The sequence below is a fragment of the Dendropsophus ebraccatus genome, chromosome 9 (genome assembly GCF_027789765.1).
Source record: "Dendropsophus ebraccatus isolate aDenEbr1 chromosome 9, aDenEbr1.pat, whole genome shotgun sequence".
Lineage (NCBI taxonomy): Eukaryota > Metazoa > Chordata > Amphibia > Anura > Hylidae > Dendropsophus > Dendropsophus ebraccatus.
The window spans coordinates 12,879,552-12,904,761 of record NC_091462.1 but is presented as its reverse complement, the minus strand read 5'-3'; the positions used below and the strand labels follow the sequence as shown (position 1 = coordinate 12,904,761).

At 45.4% G+C, this 25,210-nt stretch overlaps 1 protein-coding gene across 1 annotated transcript; it reads left to right on the top strand.

The window, feature by feature from the left end:
- The first annotated feature begins 25 nt into the window (after positions 1–25).
- Positions 26–25,210, top strand: CHPF (chondroitin polymerizing factor). Its single transcript, XM_069982583.1, has 5 exons — positions 26–315; positions 422–872; positions 14,657–15,221; positions 18,145–18,327; positions 19,802–25,210. The coding sequence occupies exons 2-5, from the start codon at positions 583–585 to the stop codon at positions 21,059–21,061; spliced, it is 2,298 nt and encodes a 765-aa protein (XP_069838684.1). The 5' UTR covers positions 26–315; positions 422–582; the 3' UTR covers positions 21,062–25,210.

The following is a 25,210-nucleotide window of genomic DNA, read 5'->3' as shown; positions in this document are numbered from 1 at the left end:
CGTCCCTCGCCTCGCAGTGAACATAATTAGGAGGGCGTGGAAAAGGGGCGATGACGTCAACACTGGACGGAGTGACGAAGGCGGGAAGGGGCGGTGCTGAGAGGTGACACGTCAGGGGGCTGCTGGGAGCTGTTATTAGAGGAGGAGGAAGAGGAGTGAATGGGATGTGGAGTGCGAGCTGTGGAGGGGGAGACACTGAGTGCACGGAGGAGCCTTCCTAGGGGCGGACGGAGCTGTGTGGAGACCCCCTTGAAGAGAGAGCGGAAGCCCTGTCCTCTTCTCTCTCACCTTTACTCTCTCTCCTTACACTCCTAGGTATATAGTCTTTATTCTGCTGCAGCTTTGCTCCTTTGTTGCATCTCCTCTCTTTTATTACATTACTCTTATCCTCTAAATCTTTCCAATATTTCCTCTCCTCCAGAGTCTCTGCTCCCTCACTCCATCCTGAGGACCCCTGACTGTGAAGTTGCTGGATCTATAGGTGGAGATGACCCGGGGTGACTGAGGCGCCCCCTATAGTCAGACGTCTCTGGTCCAGTGCCCCTCCGGTACTGGTTGGCATCTGCTGGCGCCTTGGTGGCAATGAGACTATCCATGTTCCTGTCCTTGCTGCGGCCTGCGGGCCCTGTGGTGGTTGGCATCTCTCTGGGCTTCACCCTCAGTCTGCTCAGTGTTACCTGGGTGGACGAACCATGTGAAACTGGCCCGAGGGCCGTGGGTCCCGGAGGACTTTCAAATAACGGACACGAAGTGAGCGTCGTACGGAAACCCAACTCTGTCCAGGCTGGCAGTGACAACAACGAGAGCTTTGAACCCAAGATCATCCCGTATACGCCGCCTGACCCCCAAAAAGTGCAGAAGAAACCTGTCCGGTGAGTAGGACTCTTTGTTTCCGCTTTCCCCCGCAGCACTGGCTACAATGACCCCATTCTTCCATGGTTCGGGAGGCTTTGTAACTTTCTATGGAAGGAAAGTCAAATTGTCTGTAATGGTGGTGTAAGTGGCGGTGGGGCGATGACTAAGGCTGCGCCACCGTGTTATTAGACAGCAGGAACAGACCTGGCCATGTGTTCAGGCAGATGTCAGACCTATTATCTGCTTATAATGTGCGGGAAGTTGAAAGACTTTCTTGGCTTTTGGTTTTGTAGACGTGATCGTCTCTTCTGGGAAGGTCGCGGTCACCTTTTTTTTTTTTTTTTTTTTTTTTTTTTTTTTTGCTTCGTTCGAGAGATGTTTGAATAGTTTTTGATGATCTCCGTTGACTTTGTGGCCCTTGGGTTCTACATATGGACATGACTACAGAGAAGGGGTAGAGAACCTTGGCTCTCCAGCTGTTGCGAAACTACAACTCCTATCATGCATGGACACCTAAAGCTTTGGCTGTCCAGGCATGATTAGAGTTGTAGTGTTGCTACAGCTGGGGAGCCAAGGTTCCCTACCCCTTGCTGTAGAGGGTGTCCCAGGGCCATGAAAGCCACCCCTATGCCCCATACCAAGATACCTATATACCTACCTATATACCAGGGATGGGGAACCTTCAGCCCTCCAGCTGTTGCAAAACTACAATTCCCATCATGCCTGGACAGCCAACGGCTGTCCAGGCATGATGGGAATTGTAGTTTTGCAACAGCTGGAGGGCCGAAGGTTCCCCATCACTGCTCTATACATCGGGTCCTGCAGGTTATCGGTTAGGTGTCTGCGTTCTGTTACTGGGAAGACTGGTCGTATCGGTATAATGTGTCCAATGGGGTTTAATAAGTCGTGATGGGACGGAGACTGGTAACTGGCTCTGGGTCTCATGGGGTTAATATTTAGTTTGGTGACTAATTTAGTGAATAGAAACTGTAAATAGTTTAAGAAGAAAAACAAACAATGAGGGTGAATTGTTACATTGTTGCCAGTCTCAGGGTCCTGTAATGTTACATTGTTGCCAGACTGTCATGGTCTTGTATTGTTACGTTGTTGGCATAGTCTCAGGGTCCTGACTTGTTACATTGTTATCAGACTCTTATGTTCTGGGGAATGATTGTTGGGAACCAAATATTTACTGTAAGGCTATGATCACACATGGCAGATAGGTCTCAGATTGTCCATTGTCCACTCCAGTAATCTGCTGCGCATCTGCAATGTGTGAACATGGCCCATGGCTGGATTCACACCCAGTATTTTTAGCCAGATTTAGGATTGGAATCAACACAGGGAACACTGCTACAGTCACCCAGCTTTCCCAGGTTCATGAATAGGACTGCCCGGTTATACAGCCCAACTACTATATTGTAATGTTATCTGTGTCTGCGTTGGGTATGCTTTTAAAAGCTGCTTGATAACCCTGGTTGGCGCGGGACTAGCTGCCATATTGGTTGTCATCCCATAGCCGACCATAATGTGTAGCAGGATATGTTACACTCCTATGTGGGGAGGGTACATGGCAGCAGTCAATCCCCTATACTCTGTATAGTGGTGGGGACCAACCTGCGGCTCTGCTGGGAGTTGTAGTACAGGTAGTTTTATCTGGTATATTATAATCTAAATGTAAAAAATCTGATAATCCAGAACAGCTACGTAATGAGGAGGTTCACACGATCGGGGGACAGAAGAATAATACAGGATATTTCTCTGATCCAAAAATGTTACAGTAGATAGATTTTTTTTTTTTTTCTTTTTTTGCATCTCTTTGTAATATTTTGAGTTTATTTCCTAAAAAGATTCTTTAACCGATGAACCAGAATGTGATAATCCGGCACCCATTGAGGACGTTGTAATGTTATTTTTCCCAGCAGTACGGGAGGGTACCGGTTTTGGGTCCCTCCTCCGCTGTCTGATAAGCAGGTCTTTCTCTGATCCTGGAGGTCGTACTCATAGATTATATAGGTTTGACCTCTGACCGGGCACAGAACAATATCTACTGTCCTGAGTGCCTGTAATTCCGCTGCTGTGTACAGTGTAAACAGAGGCTTCCTGTGAGCCGCCCCCCCCCCCCCCAGGTGCCTGTACAGCCTGTGAGCCCCCCCAGGAGCGGAGCCAGCTGGGCACTGTAGCCGGAGGTCCCGCATTGTCATTACACAACATAAAGATAACTGAGAATTCTCTTACAGGTTTTTATGTCCCTTTAAATATTGACAGCTCTGATATGCGTCAGTCATTATAATGTTATCCCATGAGTATAACTGATAACCCATCCACAGGCTTGGCGATTAGCATCAGACATGGGAGGGGGACCACTGATTGCAGTAGCAGGGGTCTCGTGTCCCCCAAGTGAATGGAGTTACTGGACACACATACATCCGACATTTTATTTTCTGTCTATGGCAGAGGGCTGTCTATGGCAGAGGGCTGTACTCTATCATTGGCAGCCCCATAGTGAGTGAGCGCCCATACTCCAACCATGGCTGCGTTCACTCAGGGGGACAAGGGACTCCCCATTCTTGTAATCGGTGAGGGTCTTAGAAGCTGAACCCCACCCACCCACACGCAATCACATGCATATCACCTATTCATGGGATGAATTATGAAACCATAATCTTGTAAGAACTCCTTAAAGGCGATCCTCGAACAAATGTTTTTTTTCTTCTTCTTCTTTTGAATCAACTGGTGTCAGATAGATATACTGATTTATAATTTAATTCTATTTAAAAATCTCCAGTCCTCCCATACTTGTCAGCTGCTGTATGTCCTGTAGGAAGTGGTGTATTTTGTCCAGTCTGACACGTTGCTCTCTGCTGCCACCTCTGTCCATGTCAGGAACTGCCCAGAGCAGCAGCAAATCCCCATAGAAAACCTCTCCTGCTCTGGACAGTTCCTGACATGGACAGAGGTGGCAGCAGAGAGCACTGGGTCAGACTAGAGAGAATACACCACTTCCTGCAGGACATACAGCAGCTGATAAATACTGGAAGACTGGAGATTTTTACATAGGAGTAAATTACAAATCTTTATAACTTTCTGGTTGGAAACTGGTTGGAAACAGTGGTGTCAAACTTGCAACACCGTGGTTTTTGCAGAACTACAAATCCCATCATGCCTGGACAGCTAAATCTTTGGCTGTTTAGGTATGATGGAAACTGTAGTTTTCAATCAGCCAGAGGGTAGATGGTTCCCCATCACTGTTCTAGGGCATCGTTCTCCGGCTGTTCGAAACTATGACGCCCATCATGCAAGTTGTAGTTTTGCAGGAGAGCCCCAGGTTGGAGAAGGTTATAATAGAAGTACTGTAATATAGATGTGATATTGGTTGTCACCCAGCTTTCCGGGTATCAGATTCCTCAGGGATTCTCCTCCAGGCCGGAGCAATGCTCTGCTTCCCGTGGAGCACAATGCGGCCATTCACAATGTGTGGCTATTATGTGCCGGCCGTCATGTCCTCCTCCAGCGTTGTCACTCTCTCTCTCCCTTTTGTGGCCCCTGACGTATTTATTTGTCCGGCCTTCAGGAAGCCATTGGTGGATGATCTAGTTCCTTGTCATTGTGCTGTTTGTATTAACTCCTTCAATGCCCAGAAGATTAATAAGAGATTGGGGGGCATGTGACTGGATCATCGGGGGCCCCGCTCTCTGCGCACACATACAAGATGATGGTTCCCATTAGTTTTAATGACTTCCTGCTGGCGGTTTCCTTCATGTACAGTAGGGGCCCATCCATGTTTCCGGGACCTACTCTGACTATTGTCCTGTACAGTCAGGTCAGGACTCAGGGGGGATAAAACCTATTAGAGAGCTGTTACTTTTCATTCAAATTTTGCAATAACTATCACATTTGAGCGATAATCGGCTCGTGTAAACACAGCGAACGATCAAGCAACGAGCGAAAAATCGTTCACTGTGATCTTTCAACATGTTCTCAAACCGTCGTTGGTCGTTAGCTAAAAATCTGCAGATCGCTTCGTGTAAACCGTCTTTCAATGATTCACCCTGTGTGATGGGCTTAAGCAATCTTAAAAATGATTGCAATAACGATTTTTCTAACAATTTATTCGTCTAAACGCTCATTGTTATAAAAACCAAATCGTTGCTTCAAAATCATTAAACAATCAATTGGGCAAATTATCGCTTCGTGTAAACGAACCATTGCCTGTACTGGTACATTGTAACGAAGCATCAGGGCTGAAGGGCGATCGCGTTTAGATCAGACTGGATGTAGCTATGATAATTATTCAGTTTTTAGTCTAAATCCGGGACGGGGAACCTGTCGCCCTCCAGCTGTTGCAAAACTACAACTCCCATCATGCCTGGACAGCCTTTGGCTGTCCAGGCATGATGGGAGTTGTAGTTTTGCAACAGCTGGAGGGCTGATGGTTTCCCCTCCCTGCCCTCGGGTAACTACAACTCTCAGAACCCTTTTTTTTTTTTTTTTTTTTTTAATTTATCAATCTAATGCTGCGTTTACACGGAACGATTATCGTGCGAATTCGCACGATAACTATCAAATTCGAACAATGATCGTACGCGTAAACGCTGCAAACAATCAAACGACAAATCGTTCGTTTTGATCTTACAACATGTTCTAAAATCGTCGTCCGTCATTTGCAGATCGTTCCGTGTAAACAGTCGTTCGCCGATTTAACCAATGTGTGAGATAGGCTTAAGCGATCGCAAAACGAATTTCCGTACGATATATCGTACCGTCTAAACGCTGATCGTTATGAAAAAAAAATTGTTGCTCCGACATCGTTAATCGTAAAATCGGGCCAATTATCGTTTCTTGTAAACGCAGCATAAAAACTACAGGTTACCCATCTGGACCGAATATTTGCATTAGGTCTAAAGACAATTAGTGCTGCTGGCCCTTTAAGAATAGTGCAAGTAGAAGTTCAGGTGTCTGGGAAAGCTGGGTGGCACAAACTCTGGACGCTGTATTGTCGGCCATATCACTTGGCTTTGGTCTATTATATAGGAGGAGATGGGGGAAGTGCACGGATGATCGAGTTTTTATTGGCTGGCGTATCCCCTGCGTTCAGATGGCGGTGACCCTGACACCCACTTAGGGGGCTCGGGTTCACAGGCAGCGGATATGGTGAGTCATCAGTAACGACCCCTCAGCTGTTACCAGCAGCTAGTCGGGGGGCTTACATGTAAGTGAGAACATATGGCTGCGATTACCAGGTAATTCCAGGAATCTGCTGGATCTCATCATCCACGTCTCCTGACCTCACTGTAGTCCCCATTCATAGGGACCATCAGGGAGATGGATTGCAGCTCAGGCTGCATTTAATTCTGCTCTGATCGGAGTTCTGTAACTCTTTAATATTCTGCGTGCTGGAAGTAAATGGGAACAATGGGGGAGATTTATCAAACATGGTGTAAAGTGAACCACAGCGTTCTGCTAGATCCGTCATACATGTGGTGGGCAGTATGACTCTCCCCAAACACTTAGTCACCTGAGTAACAGACCCTCAGCTGTGTGACGTATACGGCTGTGTTCACACTTGTAAGATTTCATCATATCTGCTGACTCACTGCTTTCTTATGGCACCAACTAGTAATCAGCGGCTCTCCAGCTGGTGCAGAACTACACCTCCCTGACGCATGCTGGTGGTTGTAGTTCGGCCACAGGACTTGACTATAAGGTTGGTTGTAATTCTACCAGGAATTCTGATTGATTCGCTGCCTTTACTGCACCGATACATTGTTGCAAAAAATCAGCTAAGGAAATTTGTGCTGCCCCCTTCTGGTTTTTGCAGACAGGGTACGCTAGGTTCACACTGGGTTTTTGCAATCCGTTTTTTTTCGATCCGTTTTTTTTTTCCATCGACTTCCATTGTAAAAAAAAAAAAAAAAACTGATCAAAACGGATCCGTTTTTTTTTTTTTAGAATGGAAGTCAATGGAAAAACTGATCAAAACGGGTGCACACGCCTGCCTCTCCCGTTCTGGGCATACCCCGGGTGTTTATGCTCTTCTATCTCAAGGAAAATAAAATTTTGAGGAAGGTGGGGAGTCCAGCGACGCTAAGTGTGTTATGTGAATGCTGTTTCTGTAATTTATGCTGAAATTGTGCCCTGTCCTCACTTGGTTATTTCTGTCGTTTGCATTATGTGGGTGCAGGTTCTTTTATATGCACTACTGCGCTGAGGTGTTGTTGTATTTCCCTGCCTTTGCTTTAAATAATTTAAAAAAAAAAAAACGGGTGCACACAAATGCATCAGTTTTTTTTTTTTTTTCATCTTTTTTTGCAAAAAACAGATGAAAAAAAATGGATTGCAAAAACGCAGTGTGAACCCAGCCGTAGAGGGAACTGCATCTCGTCATCTGTACTGCAGCTCCCCTGCACAGCAAGGTGGTGGCGCATTACTCTCCAGGGGGGAAATGGTAATGGGACCCCCCTTTTTATAAACTGACGCATATCCATCACTTTATAAGAGGGGGATACCCCTTTAGGGTGCGTTCACACGTACAGGATCTGCAGCAGATTTGATAGCCCAGAGTTACTTGAATCTGCAACTTCAAATCTGCTGCAGATCCTGTATGTGTGAATGCACCCTTAAAGGGGTAGTTCAGCAAAACATTTTTCTTTTAAATCAACTGGTGCCAGAGATTTGTAATTTACTTCTATTAAAAAATCTCCAGTCCTCAAGTACTTATCAGCTGCTGTATGTCCGCAGGAAGTGGTGTATTCTTTCCAGTCTGGACAGCAGGAGAGGTTTTCTATGTGGATTTGCTGCTGCTCTGTACAGTTCCTGACATGGACAGAGGTGGCAGCAGAGAGCAGTGTGTCATACTGGGAAAAATACACCACATCCTGCAGGACATACAGCAGCTGATAGTACTGGAAGTCTGGAGAAGTAAATTACAAATCTCAGGCTTTTTCTGGCACCAGCTGATTCGAAAGGAATTTTTCTTGCTGAACTACCCCTTTAAGACATTGGCTTCATGATGCCCTGTACTATATAAGATGGTGGGCACAAGTTCACCCCAAAACAGTGCCAGATATTCCTTGGGCAGAGGGGTGAAGCACTCGCCTGTATACAGCACCAGCCTCTAGCTTAGAGTGTATTTTCCCTTTCTTGGATGTGCAGGGGCTGCTGGGTAATTATAGGATGGAGCTGGTCAGTACTCTGCCCTGCACATGGCTCCGCTCGCCCTCCTCCTGCATGAAGCCTGGCACTTAGTGGGTCACTTAATCGGTACTTCTGGGCCCTGGCGGGGGCAGGGAGGCTGTGGCGGCCGTTCTTAAGCCCATTGTGTCTGGCTGAGTGACCATCCCGGCACACGCTGTAATTTCACGTTCTTTTTCGCCTCCAGGATTAACCTGCCAGTGCCCTCTTCTCCGAAATCTCAGCCCCCTATTGTTAGCGCATTCCCCGCCAGTCTACCTGATGATAGGTGGCGGAACACATGTCCTACATGGACTAGACAAGTGACGTGCTAAAGTCTATACTACGGCTCTCCAGCCAGTGCACAACTACTACTGCCTACTGTCCGGGCATGCTGGGGGCTGTAGTGTTACAACAGCTGGAAAGCCGCACTATGGAGACAGCTATATAAACCCAAAGCAGCTGTGCTGCATCATAGGCTAGGTTCACACTGCGTTTTCAGCATCCGTTTAACGCATCCGTTTTTGCAAAAAACGCATGAAAAACGGATTGCAAAAAACGGATTCATTTGTGTGCATCCGTTTTTCCATTGACTTCCATTATAAAAAAAACGGATCCGTTTTTTTTGGCGGACCAAAACGGACCAAAAAACGTTGCTGACCCTATTTTTCTGGACGTTAAAAAAAACAGATCCGTTAAACGGATGCTGAAAACGCAGTGTGAACCTAGCCATAGGAGATGTAGTATTTGCCCCAGGTACTGGGGACGCTTTCTTCTAGAAACAGCGCCACACCTGTCTGTGGGTTTTGTCCAGTATTGCAGACTAGCTGCATAGAAGTGAATAGGGCTGAGCTGCAATACCACACCCAACCTATGAACTGGGGTGGCGTTGTTTTGGGATAGAATTATGGGATAGCAGCTAATTTTTGCACAAATAACCTCAATATCTAAAGGCAATTGACTAGGTCCTGTCCCTCAATGACGTCATGTGATTTGCCAGTAGATGCCCCCTGTGATGTTGGTACAGTCTAAACTCCCAAAATATTGAACATTCGCCACCTCATATATATCTCATATGGTAATCCAGTACAGTAAATGGGGAGCAAGTGTTCCAGTCCTCTGCAGCGCCACCACTGGAGAAATGGAGTATTGCATAGTTCCCATTCAAATCATTGGCCGATCTAGATAAAGCAAGGATAGGGAACCTTCGGCTCTCCAGCTGTTGCAAAACTACAATTCCCATCATGCCTGGGCAGCCAAAGCTTGCCTGAGGCAAAGTGTGGACATGCCGAGTCCTCCAGGGCAAGAGACTCTCTTTGTAGCCGCTCTGGCTAGTAGATGATGCTGCTGACTAAGGGCCCTATTCTAACGGACGATTATCGTTAAATCGTTCGAATCTAACCGATAATCGTTCAGTTGAATAGCAGTTAACGAATGAACGAGAAATTGATTGTTTAATAAGACCTGGACCTATTTTTATCGTTGCTCGTTCGCAAATCGTTCGCATTGAATAATGGTGCGTTTACACTGACAGATTTATCTGACAGATTCTTGAAGCCAAAGCCAGGAATGGATCTGAAAAGAGGAGAAATCAGTCTTTCCTTTATGACCTGATCTCTGTTTATAGTCTGTTCCTGGTTTTGGCTTCAGAAATCTGTCAGATAAATCTGTCTGTGTAAACGCACCATTAGAAGTCGTTTGGTCGTTCGCAGTAGTGACGACAAGGCGACCGCAAGAACAATCATAAGTTACAATTATCTTTCCATGTAACTGGGTGAACGTTTTCAGGTCTTTCACAATAGCGGTCGTTTGGATCGTTTATCGTTAGCGATTATGCGAACGATAACCGCCCGGTGGAATAGGCCCTAAGGGCTCTGTCTGTCTTTGTTTGCTCTGGTTTCGGGAAGTGGTTGTGGTTTCTGAACCTCTGCTCCTAAACCGCAGACACCGACTGATATGTCACAAGGAAAACATTAGGCGGCCGCCCTTATCATGTGGCTCCCGGCACAAAGACTCTTATCGAGCGACTCAAGAGAACTGGATTTGCTTGCTGGGAAGTGATGGTAGAACGTAGATAGGAGAAATCCACGACGGCCACAGCGGCCTCCTATGTAAGATGCTTCCTGGGTTATCTACCAACCCCGAACATCTTATCTGCAGTTACTTCCACCGCCTGCTTGTGTCAGTCTTCACTGCATCTCTAGAATTCTGTTCATGCACCAGGAAGCTCTGGATGAATGGGACTAAGCTACTATACCATAAAAAGCCCCCTCCGGACCCCTATGTTTCTATAAAGCATAACCCCCCCCCCCATGTGTTCCTTACTTGTACTCTCTATATTAGAGGCCTCAGATCGTATCTCTTCTCATTGCAAAGTCCACAGAGCTGCTGGCAGGAGTACACAGGGCGGCGGTGGCGGCTGTCACAGCGCAGTATATTGCTTACTGAGAAACACTCGCCGTCTTGGATTGTTTATCGGCTGCAGATGTTCAGCAGAGCTGTGTGTGCGCACAGTGCCTGCGCCTAGCTGCCAGCGGCTGCCAATCTGCTGGAAGAGATCATGGCACTGAGCTGCCACCGCCTGCCCTGGATAACAAAGCTGCGAGCCCCATAAGCTCAATCCATAGAGAATCCGAGCGACTGCAGTGTGTACAGGTCCAGAAGAGCTGCCAGTGCTCAACAAGACTGATAGACTTACAGGGGTATGCCCATTGTGCATAGGCTAGGATAGGGGACCTGGGACCAATCAGTGACCCCACCAGCAGAATAGAGAGTGCAGCTCTTGGGTATAATATAGGATGTAACTCGGGATCAGTAATGTACAGTATGTACACAGTGACCCCACCAGCAGAATAGTGAGTGCAGCTCTGCAGTATAATACAGGATGTAACTCGGGATCAGTACAGGATAAGTAATATAATGTATGTACACAGTGACCCCACCAGCAGAATAGTGAGTGCAGCTCTGGAGTATAATACAGGATGTAACTCGGGATCAGTAATAGTGACTGTTTATGTGCATTAATTCTGCATGGAAACTGTACAATGCTGTATATAAGTAGAGATGCCCTTTAAGCCTCAGTGCCTCCATAGCAGCTCTCTATTTTCTGTGAGTGGCCTGGGGAGGTGTTATAATGGAGGACACTCACTGCAGGTGTCATGCTGGTAATTTCTCTCTGCGCCCTGTACGTCCCTCACTGTTACAGGACAGTGCTCCGGAGCAGCGGTCCTGGCGCTCGCTCAGTCTGCACGTATTCTGCTTTTCCAGCAGCTGCTTCCTATATAGCCTGCAGGTAATTGGAACAATCAGCTATTAACCTGAAGATCAAAGGCAGAGATTTTCCTCTAGAGCCCCCGGGCTTCACTTCTTGCCGGGATTTATGAAAGGAATTCTCTTCTTCACGGAGGAAAATCAGGAGACACAACTTAATTTAATGGACATGATGAGGTGATGCTTAAACCTAATTTATTAACAAAATTCTGATTAATAGGGCAGGAGGAGTCTGAGGTTGTGGCTTTACAGCTGTTGCAAAACTACAATATGCTCAGACTGCTGCCGGCTCTAGGGGCATGCTGGGAGTTGTAGTTTTGGAACAGCTGGAGGCCTACAGGTCGGGGTATAATGACTCCCTAAGTTCCCTATTTAGAGACGTGGTCTGCGGACCGTGTGGATCTCCTTTATAACAGGGATGGGGAACCTTTGGCCCTCCAGCGGTTGCAAAACTACAATTCCCATCATGCCTGGACATCCAAAGCGAAGCTTTGGCTGTCCAGGCATGATGGGAATTGTAGTTTTGCAACCGCTGGAGGGCCAAAGGTTCCCCATCCCTGCCTTTTAGGAAGGAAGCTGCCACGTTTTTTCTAATCCTGTACAATCCCAGTTATCGGCCATTCAGGCAGGGATATAGCGGACTGCTGGATTTTTCAATAACCCCCTTATAAAAATCCAAAAAATCTGCATTAGTTCTTATAACGCACCTCGTGTGTCCCTTTAATTTCCCTTTCTGCTCAGATCCAGATGTGGCTGTACAGTAACCTCGCCACAATCCGCACCACTGTATTGTCGTGTAGCAGCGCCAATCATAGAATCGCCCAAGATAGTTTTTGTCATATTTGACCTTCTTATAAGTCGCCTTAAGCTGTTTTTGTCTAAAAATAACCATGTGTGCAGCTGTGCCACGTAGTGGGTGCCGCTTACACCGCCACATCAGCCGCACCAAGACCCTTATTTAACACTGTAATTGTGGATGGTTCTGACCAGTCATCTACAACCTGTTGCTTTACTGCTGTTGTACAACTACAACTCCCAGCACACCCCGCAGTACTTCAAGAACTACCGGTTAACATTCTGACCTTTAGTCCCATTGTAAAGAGCCAAGTGTTGTTAAAGTGTACCTTCTAAAAATGTTGAAAACCCCTTTGGTTTGGTTTTATCATATTACCCCTTCAGATGAACAGTGCATATGGTCTGGAAGCTCATGGCTGTCAGGTACACAGCTTAGGCTTCCCCTCTTTGGCTCCTCTCCTAAACATGACATGTCCCACCTCCTTTTCTTGTGTTCTGTCTTGTGTTTTCTGTTACTAGAGACAGATTTTCCCTAACAGCAGGCAGTGGACAGTAGACTGAAGAGAATCGAGACTCCTAATGGCCAAAATTGAAAATTGTCTGTGAACAATCTGTTAGGGAAACCTCCAAAGGGTATGGTCCAGCAGTGCAGACGCTGCAGTTTGCTGGTGGTATGTCAGTTTTACTGGAAAAATCATGCTGCCATTGGCCATCCTGTGTGGTTTTTTTTTTTTTTTCTGTAAAAAAAAATTTATATCCAGGCTATTGAACCATCTCCTCGCAGAAACAGTCAATGTATCATAGGTGGTGCTGCCTGTTCTGTTTGCCCACAGCTCCCCCACAGGAGAAATGAAGCATTACGCCTAAGCCACTGAAATTGGTAAGCTGTGTTAGTAATGCACAAAGATGCTGGGTCCTCCATGGGAGCGATAGGTGAGGGTCCAGAATGTCAAACCCCTCTCTTTATGACTAAGCCAGTAGGAAATTTTCAGGTAACAGTGAGACATCACCTCTTTATGCCGTGGGCAGCCATGTCCTTTATAGTCTGGAGAAGGTAGGTGACAAACCCACAGAAGCAATATCTGTCATCACCCAGCTTTCCTGGAGGCTGAGGGCTGAATAGATATAACCTGCTGGAAGGGGGTGACTTACTGACGCCCATTTACCATTGGTGTTTACAGGGCAATTCCTTAATGCCATATTTGCGGGATGTAATTGTATGCCGCAGTATAGGCCATCTTTCTATAGATTTTCCTGGTGCGCGCAGTGTCTATATATAACTGTGGGGTTAAAGTGTACTCAAGGTGCCGGTCTCCATTACAGACCGGTGATTGTTCTGCTGGGGTGGGGGAGCAGGGATAGGTTCTCTGTATCTTACACTTCGGCTTCTGTCTCTGCGCGGTCTAATCCTGTCTCCTCCTCCCTCTCTGGGGTACGTGCAGCGGCCTTGGCAGAGGCTGGAACAAAAAGACTTTATATGCACAAGTACAACAAGATGGACAGAAGGCTGACGTGAGAGCGGAACGTGCACCGGGCTGTATAGGAACGGTACAGGGTTATGTGCAGGCCTACGCCAGGGTGCAATCGCATTACCAAGATGGCTGCCTCTTAATCTGACTTTCTAGGAACTTAAGCAGTCTTAGGACGGACCTGTTTGCTCCTTTCAATCCTGGGTGTAATTGTGGAACCTTTTGGTAGCATATGTCTTATTACAAAGGGGCCCTTAAAGGGATTGTTTTGCCAGTAAATAAAGCCGAGCCACAATAACTTCACGTGTTCTACCCTATAGATTACATTTAGTTACTTTACTTCAGACAGAGATTACTATATTGCTTTTACTTAAAGCCACCCGTAGTTATTATTGAGCCGAGATTAGAGGGTGAGCCAATCACTACAGAGGGGTAACATGGCCGAAGCGTCTGTCAACAGGACTTACAGGAAGCATGGCTCATCCAGAGGTAGCAGAATTAAAGATCTTACAGAACAAGGTCATCTCGCTCTACAAAGGGTATCGGGGGTGTTTGATGAAAAATTGAGCACTTAAAGTAATTGGGCTGTGTGATTGACAGGGTGGATGAAGAAGTCTGTAATCCACTCTGCTCTACGTGCAGGATCACTTGGAGTAAGCGGCTTCCTCAGTCCGCACTTGTCAATCATTTAGGAATTGGATTGGAATCCATCTTCGGAGCTGATGGCGGTCATCATGGTGTGAACACAATCCTGTCTGAAAGTGTTGTTCACTCATTATCGATCAGAGGTGATCACGGTGATCGGCTGTAATAGGGCAGTGGTTGCGTGATCTCAGCAAAGTCTACTCGATCCCCTAAAAAAATATTTCTTATCCTGAACTGTACAAGTGGTGTTCTATGCCATAAATTATAGACTGTATCCATGTTTCCCAGACTCCCTAGTGCTGCATCCAAGTTCTTCAGCCACCAGTTTTCAAATGCCAAACCGTCGTCACCTATTGGTTGAATAGAAGTGCATAACTTTTTTTTTTTTTACCTCCCAAAAAATTTATGGCGGTCACCTTAACTACTTGTTTTCTTTTCCACGGTTTTAGATCTCGCTACATCAGCACGGAACTTGGCATCAGAGAGCGGCTCTTTGTTGGCGTCCTGACTTCCAAGACTACCCTGAACACCTTAGCGGTAGCAGTTAACCGAACCCTGGGACACCGGCTGGAGAAGCTTGTCTACTTCACAGGCATGCGTGGTCGAAAGCTCCCTCATGGCATGACTGTGGTGACCCATGGAGATGACCGGCCCATCTGGAACATGTACCAGACGGTGAAGCATTTGCTAGATCACTATGTCCAGGACTATGACTGGTTCTATCTAGTCCAGGATGACACTTACACCGAGGCGCACCGGATCACCAAGCTTGCTTCTCATCTAAGCATCGATGCTGACTTATACCTGGGCCGGCCAGAAGAGTTTATCGGTGGCGACACCACAGGACGGTACTGCTATGGTGGATTTGGATACCTCCTCTCCCGAAGCCTTCTGAAAAGGCTGCAGCCACACTTGGAAAACTGCCGCAATGATATCCTTAGTGCCAGACCTGACGAGTGGCTGGGAAGATGCATCATAGACTACACCCATGTCAACTGCGTAGAGGAGCATGAGGTAAGATCTCTTATCTGTGAATGTCCATGGGACAACTACTATGAATTAGGGAAAGGCAGTAGTTTACATTAAACGTTTTTTTGAGATCTGAAAACACAGGCCCAAAGCCTGAGGCTGCACTACTGAGAACAGCATTGTGGTCATGGAGACCCTAAGTATATCTACATTCTGCTTACATTGTAGAGGGGATGTGGCCTCCTTTAGATCTCAATCCACATAAAGTGTTAACCTGACTGACTATGGCAGAGGAGATGTTGGTATCAGAATGTCTCAGTAGTGCAGTCTCAGGCCTTGGGCCTCTGTATAGAAATAAGATATCAATTTTTTTCCCCATGTTTTTAATGTTCAGTAGGGAAACTATTAGGACTACTTTAATACGGGTAAAAAGAAATGAGTGGACAGTGCCCCTCTTAGTTTTAAGTGTGGTATTGCAGCTCAGGTCCAGTGAAGTGAATAGAGCAGAGTTGTAATATCACACACAACCTGAGGACAGGGGTGGCGCTGTATTTGAAAGGAAGCAGCCATGTAAATTAAAACTAATGACAGCTAAAAACTAAATCATTTCATCCTGACGTCAGGTATTCACACGGTTAAATATTTAACATTCTGTGAAATTATAGTCACGGTAGAATAAGTGTCTGTGCTCCGCTGCATGTGTAAGTGAGCTATAGGTACGTGCACCTCCGTGTGTATGTAGAAGAAGAAAGCTGCTGTTTTCTAAGCTTGGAGTCTGAACCATATGAGGGCTTATAAGGCGGCTTTGTATAACACACTGACAGCCGGCAGCACATACATTGGGGCCGCTGTACAAGAAGGAACAGAGCACGGAGTACCCACCGCTCTGGAGTTTTAGGGAACGGGCTGTGAAACCTTGAAATTATAAAAAAAAAAAAACAACAAAAAAAAAAAAACTTTGGAGATAAATATTCCAACTTCTTGCATGGATTAAGTTAATTCTATGCAGTGACGTGAAATTCTAGCCAGGACGTCTACAGTACACATTGCAGAGCTGTATAGCAAAGTGTACGGCAGAGAGAAGTGGAATGTGTTCACCGCATCGGCTAAAATAGCTATGATAATACTGCTTTTATATACAGGAATATAACTACTATAATACTGCCCCTATACACAGGAATATAACTACTATAATACTGCTTCTATATACAGGGATATAACTACTATAATACTGCTCCTATATACAAGAATATAACTACTATAATACTGCTTTTATATACAGGAATATAACTACTATAATACTGCCCCTATACACAGGAATATAACTACTATAATACTGCTTCTATATACAGGGATATAACTACTATAATACTGCTCCTATATACAAGAATATAACTACTATAATACTGCTTTTATATACAGGAATATAACTACTATAATACTGCTCCTATATACAGGGATATAACTACTATAATACTGCTCCTATATACAAGAATATAACTACTATAATACTGCTTTTATATACAGGAATATAACTACTATAATACTGCTTCTATATACAGGGATATAACTACTATAATACTGCTCCTATATACAAGAATATAACTACTATAATACTGCTTTTATATACAGGAATATAACTACTATAATACTGCCTCCTATATACAAGAATATAACTACTATAATACTGCTCCAATATACAGGAATATTCCTACTATAATAATCCTCCAATATACAATATAACTACTATAATACTGTTCCTATATACAATAATATAACTACTATAATACTGCTCCTATATACAGGAATATAACTACTATAATACTGCTCCTATATACAGGAATATAACTACTATAATACTGCTCCTATATACAGGAATATAACTACTATAATACCGCTCCTATATACAAGAATATAACTACTATAATACTGCTCATATATACAGGAATATAACTACTATAATGCAATACAAGAGAGAAAAGAGTGCTGCACCTCACACCTATGGCTGACACTAGTGCCTCTCGGCTGCATAAAAAACATCAGAATTTTGTGTATGAATTGATCAAGCCACACTGCCCCATGTACCGCGTGCCGGTATCTGATACACATGGGTCCCTACACTAAGTCCACACTGTGCCAGTCAGTGACCACCACCCCCGCAGGCGTGCACAGTGAGGGAAGGGAGGCCATGGAACGGCCCTGCAACCCCCATGCCACAGGACCAGACCCAAAAATGCCACACCAGAACCCGGCCAGCACCGCCGGCGGAGAAGGTCGCCCCCAAACAGCACGAGTCTGGATAAGGTATTGCGATCACCATAGCTACTGCAGATAGAATGGGACAAATTTTGTTTCTCTCTTTTTTTTTTCTCTCCGTGTTTTGCACTCCTCCTGGTGAGACCCACATGAACGCAAATAGCAGGAGACACCTGAGTGCACATGGTTTTAATCCCTCCTGTCTGTCCCATTCTGTCTTTGATAGCTAAGGTGAGTGCAATACCTTATCCAGACTTGTGCTGTTTGGGGTCGCTGACTGGCACAGTGTGGACTTAGTGTAGGGACCCATGTGTATCAGATACCTGCACGCGGTACATGGGGCAGTGTGGCTTGATCAATTCACATACAGAATTCTGATTTTTTTTATGCAGCCGAGAGGCACTAGTATCAGCCATAGGTGTGAGGTGCAGCACTCTTTTTCTTCCCTGAACCATAACTACTATAATACTGCCCCTATATACAGGAATATAACTACTATAATACTGCTCCTATATACAGGAATATAACTACTATAATACTGCCCCCTATATACAGGGATATAACTACTATAATAGTGCTCCCAATATACAGGAATATAACTACTATAACTATGTTTGGATCGGCAGGATTATCTGCAGTCCCGTGTAAACTGAATCTTGTGTAATGATATCTATGCATGTGCCCTGAGTGACCCGCGTTGCTTTGTCTGCAGGGAATCCGCTATCGTTACTTTGAGCTGGGGAAAAATGTTGACCCTGAAAGAGAGAGTGACCCCCACTTTAAGATTGCCTTTACGGCCCACCCAGTCCTGGACCCGGTGCAGATGTATCGCCTGCATAAGCATTTTGCTCAGCTGGAACTAGAGAAGACATACCAAGAAATTGAGCAGCTCCAGGTGAGTGTCTGGATGAGTGCGGTAAATTGGGGGGGAGGTCAGGGTGTTTTGGTACTCTCTACTATAGGATCTCCTCCCCAGTGCACTAGATTGTGCCGCCATACAAGGGGCTGAGGCCTCCTGTGAACACTCTGACCCTCTTACTCAAGGGCTACACGTTGCCTTCTTACCAGTTCACGAACAACCTGTACGACTAGTTTTTGCAGCTGCCACCGAGCAAGGAATGCAGCGGAGATGACTGGTTCAGATTCTTCTCCTTTTTCCTATAACTGCGCTGCTTACATTTTACGTTTGTTTCATAAGGTCGGGGACCTCCCATGTCTCCCAGCTTCTTTAGAAATTGTTCTTTTCTGTTAAGTAGATTGTGACCTTCACCAGGTGATTAAAGTTACCTGCACAAGGGTTCCTGATGCCATGTGCTCCTAAGTTTGGCTGTAGCTGACTACGTACGGACCATTGAAGTCAATTGGGCCCCTGTTTCTACTTGTATATATATATGTCAGCAGCCAATTTGTGACAGGTTTCTGCCATATATGCCTACAGAGGCCGAACCGTGGTGTGAACGACCGTTCTAAAACCAAACTTCTGCAGCATGCCAGTAAACCCGACATACTAATGTGAACAGGTTCATGATATCTGTATAGGCACCACAACTCTGTCTCAATACAGGCCTCTAAATCTGTCCAGCTCTACATTCATCTCCCCTGGCAAACTGGGTTCACGCCACATTTTTGCTCTCCGTTCAGAGGATCCGGTTTTGCTTGACTTCCTAAGTAAAAGCGTCTCAAAACATTTTTTTTTTTTCTTTTCTTTTTCTTTTTTTTTTTTTTATAGCATACACCAAAACGTGATCAGCCACATTTTTGTATGCGCTAAAAAACAGATGCGTGTTAACTATTTATTTATTATAATGGAAAAACGGATGCACACAAATGCATTGTCCAGCGCCTGCCCCCCCCCCCTCCCCCCCAGACAGCAAAAACAGTGTGAACCCAGCCTTGTACAATGACTCTATCTGGAGGAAATATTTTAGAATAAATTATTTTTAAAATGACTTGTGTCGTTAAGGGTCAATTTAGCTATTAGACACCGTGTAAAACTTCTGTCCATGACTGACGCCTACGGCCTCCTGACATCCACCTGCAACACAATAGTCTTCATATTGCTAGCATTTCGGCCTTCATTATATAACTCGTTGCTGAAATCACGACTGACTATTGTAATCTCTCATCCTCAGCTTGTCGACCTTCATATTTATAGATTGAAAAATTCCAGGCTTGTTATAGGCCCAATAGGGCCCCCTGGTGTTAGATTGTGGGTACTATGTTATTAGCTGTGATTGTTGAGTTGCCGATTGACTATGGCTTAGCTGAGCTCTACATAGTTTATGTTTTTAGGTAAGGTGTATATGCACCTTATTGAAGATGACTGTAGTATCTCAGAGCCTCACGTCTCTCTCTTGTTCTGGTTGCAGCGGGAAATCCGGAATACCAGCAGCCTGACTGTAGAGGGGGAGCAGTCCGCTACCTGGCCTCTCGGGATCAACCGTCCTTTCCAGCCACGGACACGCTTTGAAGTCCTGAAGTGGGATTACTTCACTGAGGACCAAACCTTCTCCTGTGTCGACGACTCTCCAAAATGTGAGCTCATCGGGGCTGACCTTGCAGATGTGACCGATGTGATCAGCACAGCTGTCGATGAGTTAAACCGGAAGTACCAGCCCGTGCTCCATGTGCGCAAACAGCAGCTTCTAAATGGCTATCGACGCTTCGACCCAACCCGAGGCATGGAATACACGTTGGATCTGCAGCTGGAGCTGGTGACTCAGAAAGGCCACAGCCGCTCCATAACCAAGCGGGTCCATTTGGTCCGTCCACTTAGCGAGGTAGAGATCATCCCGATGCCATATGTGACCGAAGCCAGCCGCATCAACATCATCCTGCCTCTGACTGCGCAGGACAGGGAGCACGCTGGCCGCTTCCTTCAGGCCTTTGCAGACATCCAAGGCAATGAGAACTCTCTTCTCACCCTTCTCTTCATCTATGACCCCTTCCAAGCTCAGCAGGTTAGCCAAAACGACATCTTTGGCCAAGTCAAGAGCCAAATCGCAGAGTATGAACGCAAGTACCGTGACATCAAGATCCCCTGGATTAGTGTGAAGACCGACGCTCCTTCTCAGATCCGGCTCATGGACATCATCTCCAAGAAGCACCCGGTGGATACTCTGTTCTTCCTCGCAGGTGTTGGCAGCCATGTCAGCGTAGAGTTCCTCAACCGTTGCCGAATGAACACCATTAACAACTGGCAAGTCTTTTTCCCCATTCACTTCCAAGGTTACAACCCTGAGGTGTCTGAGCACGGCCAACAGTCTCCCTCAGGGACTCTGGAGCTGGTACGGGATGCCGGTCGCTTTGACAGGGATGTTTTTGATGAAGCTTGCTTCTACAATGCTGACTACATGGCCGCCAGGACAAAGATGGCAGCCGATGCCCAAGAGAATGAGGAAATCTTGGAGATGCTAGATATCTATGAGATGTTTATTCGGTACTCTGGGCTCCATGTCTTCAGGGCTGTGGAGCCAGCACTACTCCAGCTGTACCGCCCTCGGGCTTGTAACCCACGTCTCAGCGAGGAAATCTATCACCGGTGCGTCCAAAGCAATCTGGAAGGACTGGGATCTCGGTCCCAGCTGGCCATGCTGCTGTTTGAGCAGGAACAGGGAAATAGCACCTGACCTTAATCTTAAGGCCACGCCTCAGACCAAGTGTGGTCATGGGGCCTTAAAGACCCTCAGACTGCTTAAACCTTACCAGGACACTGATGAAGGTGCCAGGAACAAAGCCTTAGTGGCATCTCCTATAACTCCGCCTGGTACACAACAAGGTCTGTGGCCTTGCCGAACAAACTGACATACAAACTGCCGTGTGGTTGGACGCGAGGGGCCTCCCCTTCAATAATGGACCTCCAGCAGCCTGTAGTTTTGTGCTTTCTGCACCCATTTCGCCATCATTGCTGCTTCTACTACCTGCTCAGAAACTGAAGGACGCCTTACATGTGCCCACAGGAGGCCACGTGCGCTCATGTTTTTCTTTTTCTTTTGGTTTAGTTTTTTTTATAAGCGCCCATAAAAACACTTGAATAAGAAAAACTTCCAAAAAATTGTCACTACTTCGTGAACCCTTTTAATTTATCTCTGTGGTCCTTTTTTGGTTTTGTAAGATTTTTACTCTGTGGACTGTTTAAGAATTAGAAGGTTTTCACGTTGTCCTGTCCCAGTGTTGTATACCAAGTAGCCCCTAATAGACTTGGCGTTTTTTGGACCTCGTAATCCACTCCGTTGGCTGTGACCAATCTGCTTATGAGGTTGACGCCATGTGATCCACGTCCATCATATGTGAAAAAGAAGAAAAGGTCACACATTTCGCAGCGGCTTTACAAGACATGTCCTACATCCTTTTTATATTTTTATTTCTTTTCTAAGCACCTCCTCCTTGAAGCAATCACTTTATATTGTATTTTTTTATTTAATTTGGGTTTTTGTTGTTGCCCTGTTTCTATGTGGTTTGTTGTCTCTGGTCATCCTTGTGCTCTGCATGCTCCTCCTCCCCCGCACAGGATTCACACTGCACTATGTGCTCAGATTTCTAGTCCTCCTCCTCATAATTCTGTTCAGTCGGCCAGAAAAGCGTATACATCTGCAGGAGGGACTGGCAAATGGCACTGTGCCCCCCCCCCCACTTCCCCCCTTACAGGGCCAAATTGTCTCCTTAAAGGGATTTTGTATTTTTGTATAAATAAAGCTTCAACGTTGTGAATTCCCCCAAATACTTTGTGTGTCCATTAATATTCTCAACATCTCTGCTTGCTGTCGGTGAACAACATACTAAAATCCTGTCCTTTTTTTGTACAATGATACAGGGTCCCCGCTCATGTAGCCTGAACAAGGCATGATGGGAATTGTAGTTTTGCATCAGCTGAAGGGCTGCAGGTTCCCTATATCTGTCATCGCTTACCTTCTACCATGAGTAATCTGGGTGGTTTCCAGTGCCTTGTATTTGTCTGACCAATTTACTGATGGCAGACAAAGTTTGATGCAACCCTAGGGAGTCCTGGAAAAACTTGGATTAAGCTATAGACCAGGCATAGGGAACCTTCGGCTGTCCAGGCATGATGGGAATTGTAGTTCTGCAACAGCTGGAGGGTCAACGGGTTCCCCATCCCTGCTATAGACTATATAAGCTTAATCCTTGTTTTCCTGGACACCCTAGGGCTGCATCCAACTTCTTCAGCCACCGGTATTCAAATGCTGAGTGAGCGGACTCAAGCATGCTTCCATCTCTACAATAGATCTCTCTATACTAAAACGGGTTTCAATGAAATTTGATGAGGTGGGCAAAAGCCGCCCAGGACCACCCTGATATCCCATGGTCCAGGCAGTGATTTAAAAGTTCCATTTAATGAATGATACAGATTGTCTTCAGAAACTTCCCACAGTAAATCTGACCCATGTGAACTCACCCTTTTTGGTGGGTGCACATTATACACCAAAATGTGAGGAAGAACCTGCGGAATATACATCCTATCCTATTTTCAATGGGAATATGCACTTTGGCTTATAGGATGAAATGTGTTGGGATTTTAGGATTTGAATTGGCCCCCATGAAATAAGATTAAAAAATAACATTGAATACATAGTAGAAATCTGCCCTGTATATGTGTCAGGGGGCGAAATGCACCAAAGGAAGGTTTGGCCAATTCAAAAAATGGTATCTAGTTATTAAGGGGATATTGTCATCCCTCTTATGCCTATGCACAGTTCTGTGTGGTGAGCTGTGTCACCTAGGTGGGGCTTCATGGCAGGTGGGCTCTCTCTCCCCGCCTTCTTGACACTGTCCACTGACAAAATAAAGTGATGTTAGAGCCGAAAGAAGACGGACAAGTTTCTTCCAGGTATATAGCAAATGTGCAGCATCTAACCTTGTAGCTGGTGCGGAGAACAGCACATAGAGTAAGGGGGGGAAGGGTAACAATATCGCTTAAAGGGGTTCCCTGACGCTACACATACATACACTTTTCCCCCCTCTCTTGTCTCCAGATTGGGTGGGGTTTGGAACTCTGTTCCATTGAAGTAAATGAAGCTTAAAAGGCATTATACAGTTTTCTATGTAGCTCTGCCTTGATGCTCCTATTTAAATCAATGGGAGGTCCATGACAAAACTACAGAAATCTGTATGCCCTGGAAGTGAACCATCAGGGAATGTACACACTACGGAATCCCGATGGAACAGCCAATGCGGATTCTGCAGCTTGCACCCAGTCGTGGACCCTGGCGGCCACGCGCATCTTTGCTGCTCCCATAGACTACATTCTATGGTTTGCCAGATTCCGCCGTCCGCCCAAATAATGAACCCGCTCACTCTGGGCAGACAGCGGAATCTTGCAAACCACAGAATGAAGCCTATGGGAGCAACAGAAATGTGCGCGGCCGCAAAATCCGCGATTGGTGTTATCACGGGATTTTATAGTGTGCGCATACCCTAAGGCCTTATTCCCACATTCTGTGCACAGTCCTTATATATGGATGGTGTGCAACAGGACAAATTATCCGAACTCCGCTGCACAGTACTGCGCAGCTGTGTCTGTACAATACTGCAAAGATTTAATGATACTTGATGCTGAGATTTGCAATATTCAGTCACGTTACACGCCGTCCATATAAACTGACAGCGTGAATGTGGGAATAAGGCCTAAGGGTTCATACTGAGTGACCGTAAGTGGAGATTAAAGGGGTTGTCCAGCGAAAATCTTTTTCTTTTAAATCAACTGGTGTCAGAAAGTTACATAGATTTGTTATTTACTTCAATTAAAAAAATCTCCAGTCTTCCAATAATTACTAGCTGCTGTATGTCTTGCAGAAGGTGTTTTATTTTTAGTCTGACACAGTGCTCTCTGGTGACATCTCTGGCTGAGACAGGAAGTCTGTCTCATTTTTCTATGAATCCCCATAGAAAACCTTTCCTGCTCTGGACAGTTCCTGTCTCGGCCAGAGATGTCACCAGAGAGCACTGTGTCTGACTGAAAATAAAACATTTCCTGCAGGACATACAGCAGCTAATAAGTATGGGGAGACCTTGAGATTTTTATAATAGAAGTAAATTACAGATCTATATAAGTTACTGACACCTGTTAATTTAATTTTTTTTTTTTTTTTTGCTAGACAACCCCCTTTAGGCAAGTGAGGAACTGAACTGCACCTAATACCCTTTATTACCTGAAGCTATAACACCTGAATATTCACTGACAGCATGCAGTGATCTTGAAATCACAGAAATGAAAGCACAAAGTATCTTAGAAAGTTAGAGATCTTTACATGATACAACATTTAAGTTTCATTGACACTGAAAATCTTATAAAGTCCAGTGATGCTGGTTGTGCTGTAACAGGACGGCTGTGTTCACACGTTGCTGTATTAAGTCACCCCCATGATATGCTGTTCTGGTCTCGCCCTGCTGTCTGAATCCATCTCACTCCAAACCAGAGCACGGCTGACTATCCTTCTGTGTTTGTATTTTGTCTTTCAGCTTGAATGTTTTTGTGGTGTTTTTCTATTCTCTATTGCTCCTCCTCATCTGCCGCAGTGATTTCCCCCCCACGCTGTGGTGAAGGGGTTAACCTCAGACTGTATTGATTCACACTGGGGACGGAAGAGGCGCCGAGGCAGAAGGATTTCTTTATAAAGACTAAAGACTTTTTTTTTCTTTTAAAGACGCCGAAGATGACTCCTCCTTGAAAACAATCATTTTTATATGATAAATCTATTTAATATTTGGGGTTTTTTTGTCATTGATTTAAATATACGAGTTTAATAAAAATGCAACAAATA

What these genes read in the sequence shown, in the direction of transcription:
- CHPF (XM_069982583.1), top strand. Translation starts at nt 583, where the DNA reads ATGAGACTATCCATGTTCCTGTCCTTGCTGCGGCCTGCGGGCCCTGTG. An exon ending in ACTGCGTAGAGGAGCATGAG is followed by an intron (nt 15,222 to 18,144) that starts GTAAGATCTCTT and finishes CTTTGTCTGCAG; the next exon opens with GGAATCCGCTATCGTTACTT. An exon ending in AAGAAATTGAGCAGCTCCAG is followed by an intron (nt 18,328 to 19,801) that starts GTGAGTGTCTGG and finishes TTCTGGTTGCAG; the next exon opens with CGGGAAATCCGGAATACCAG.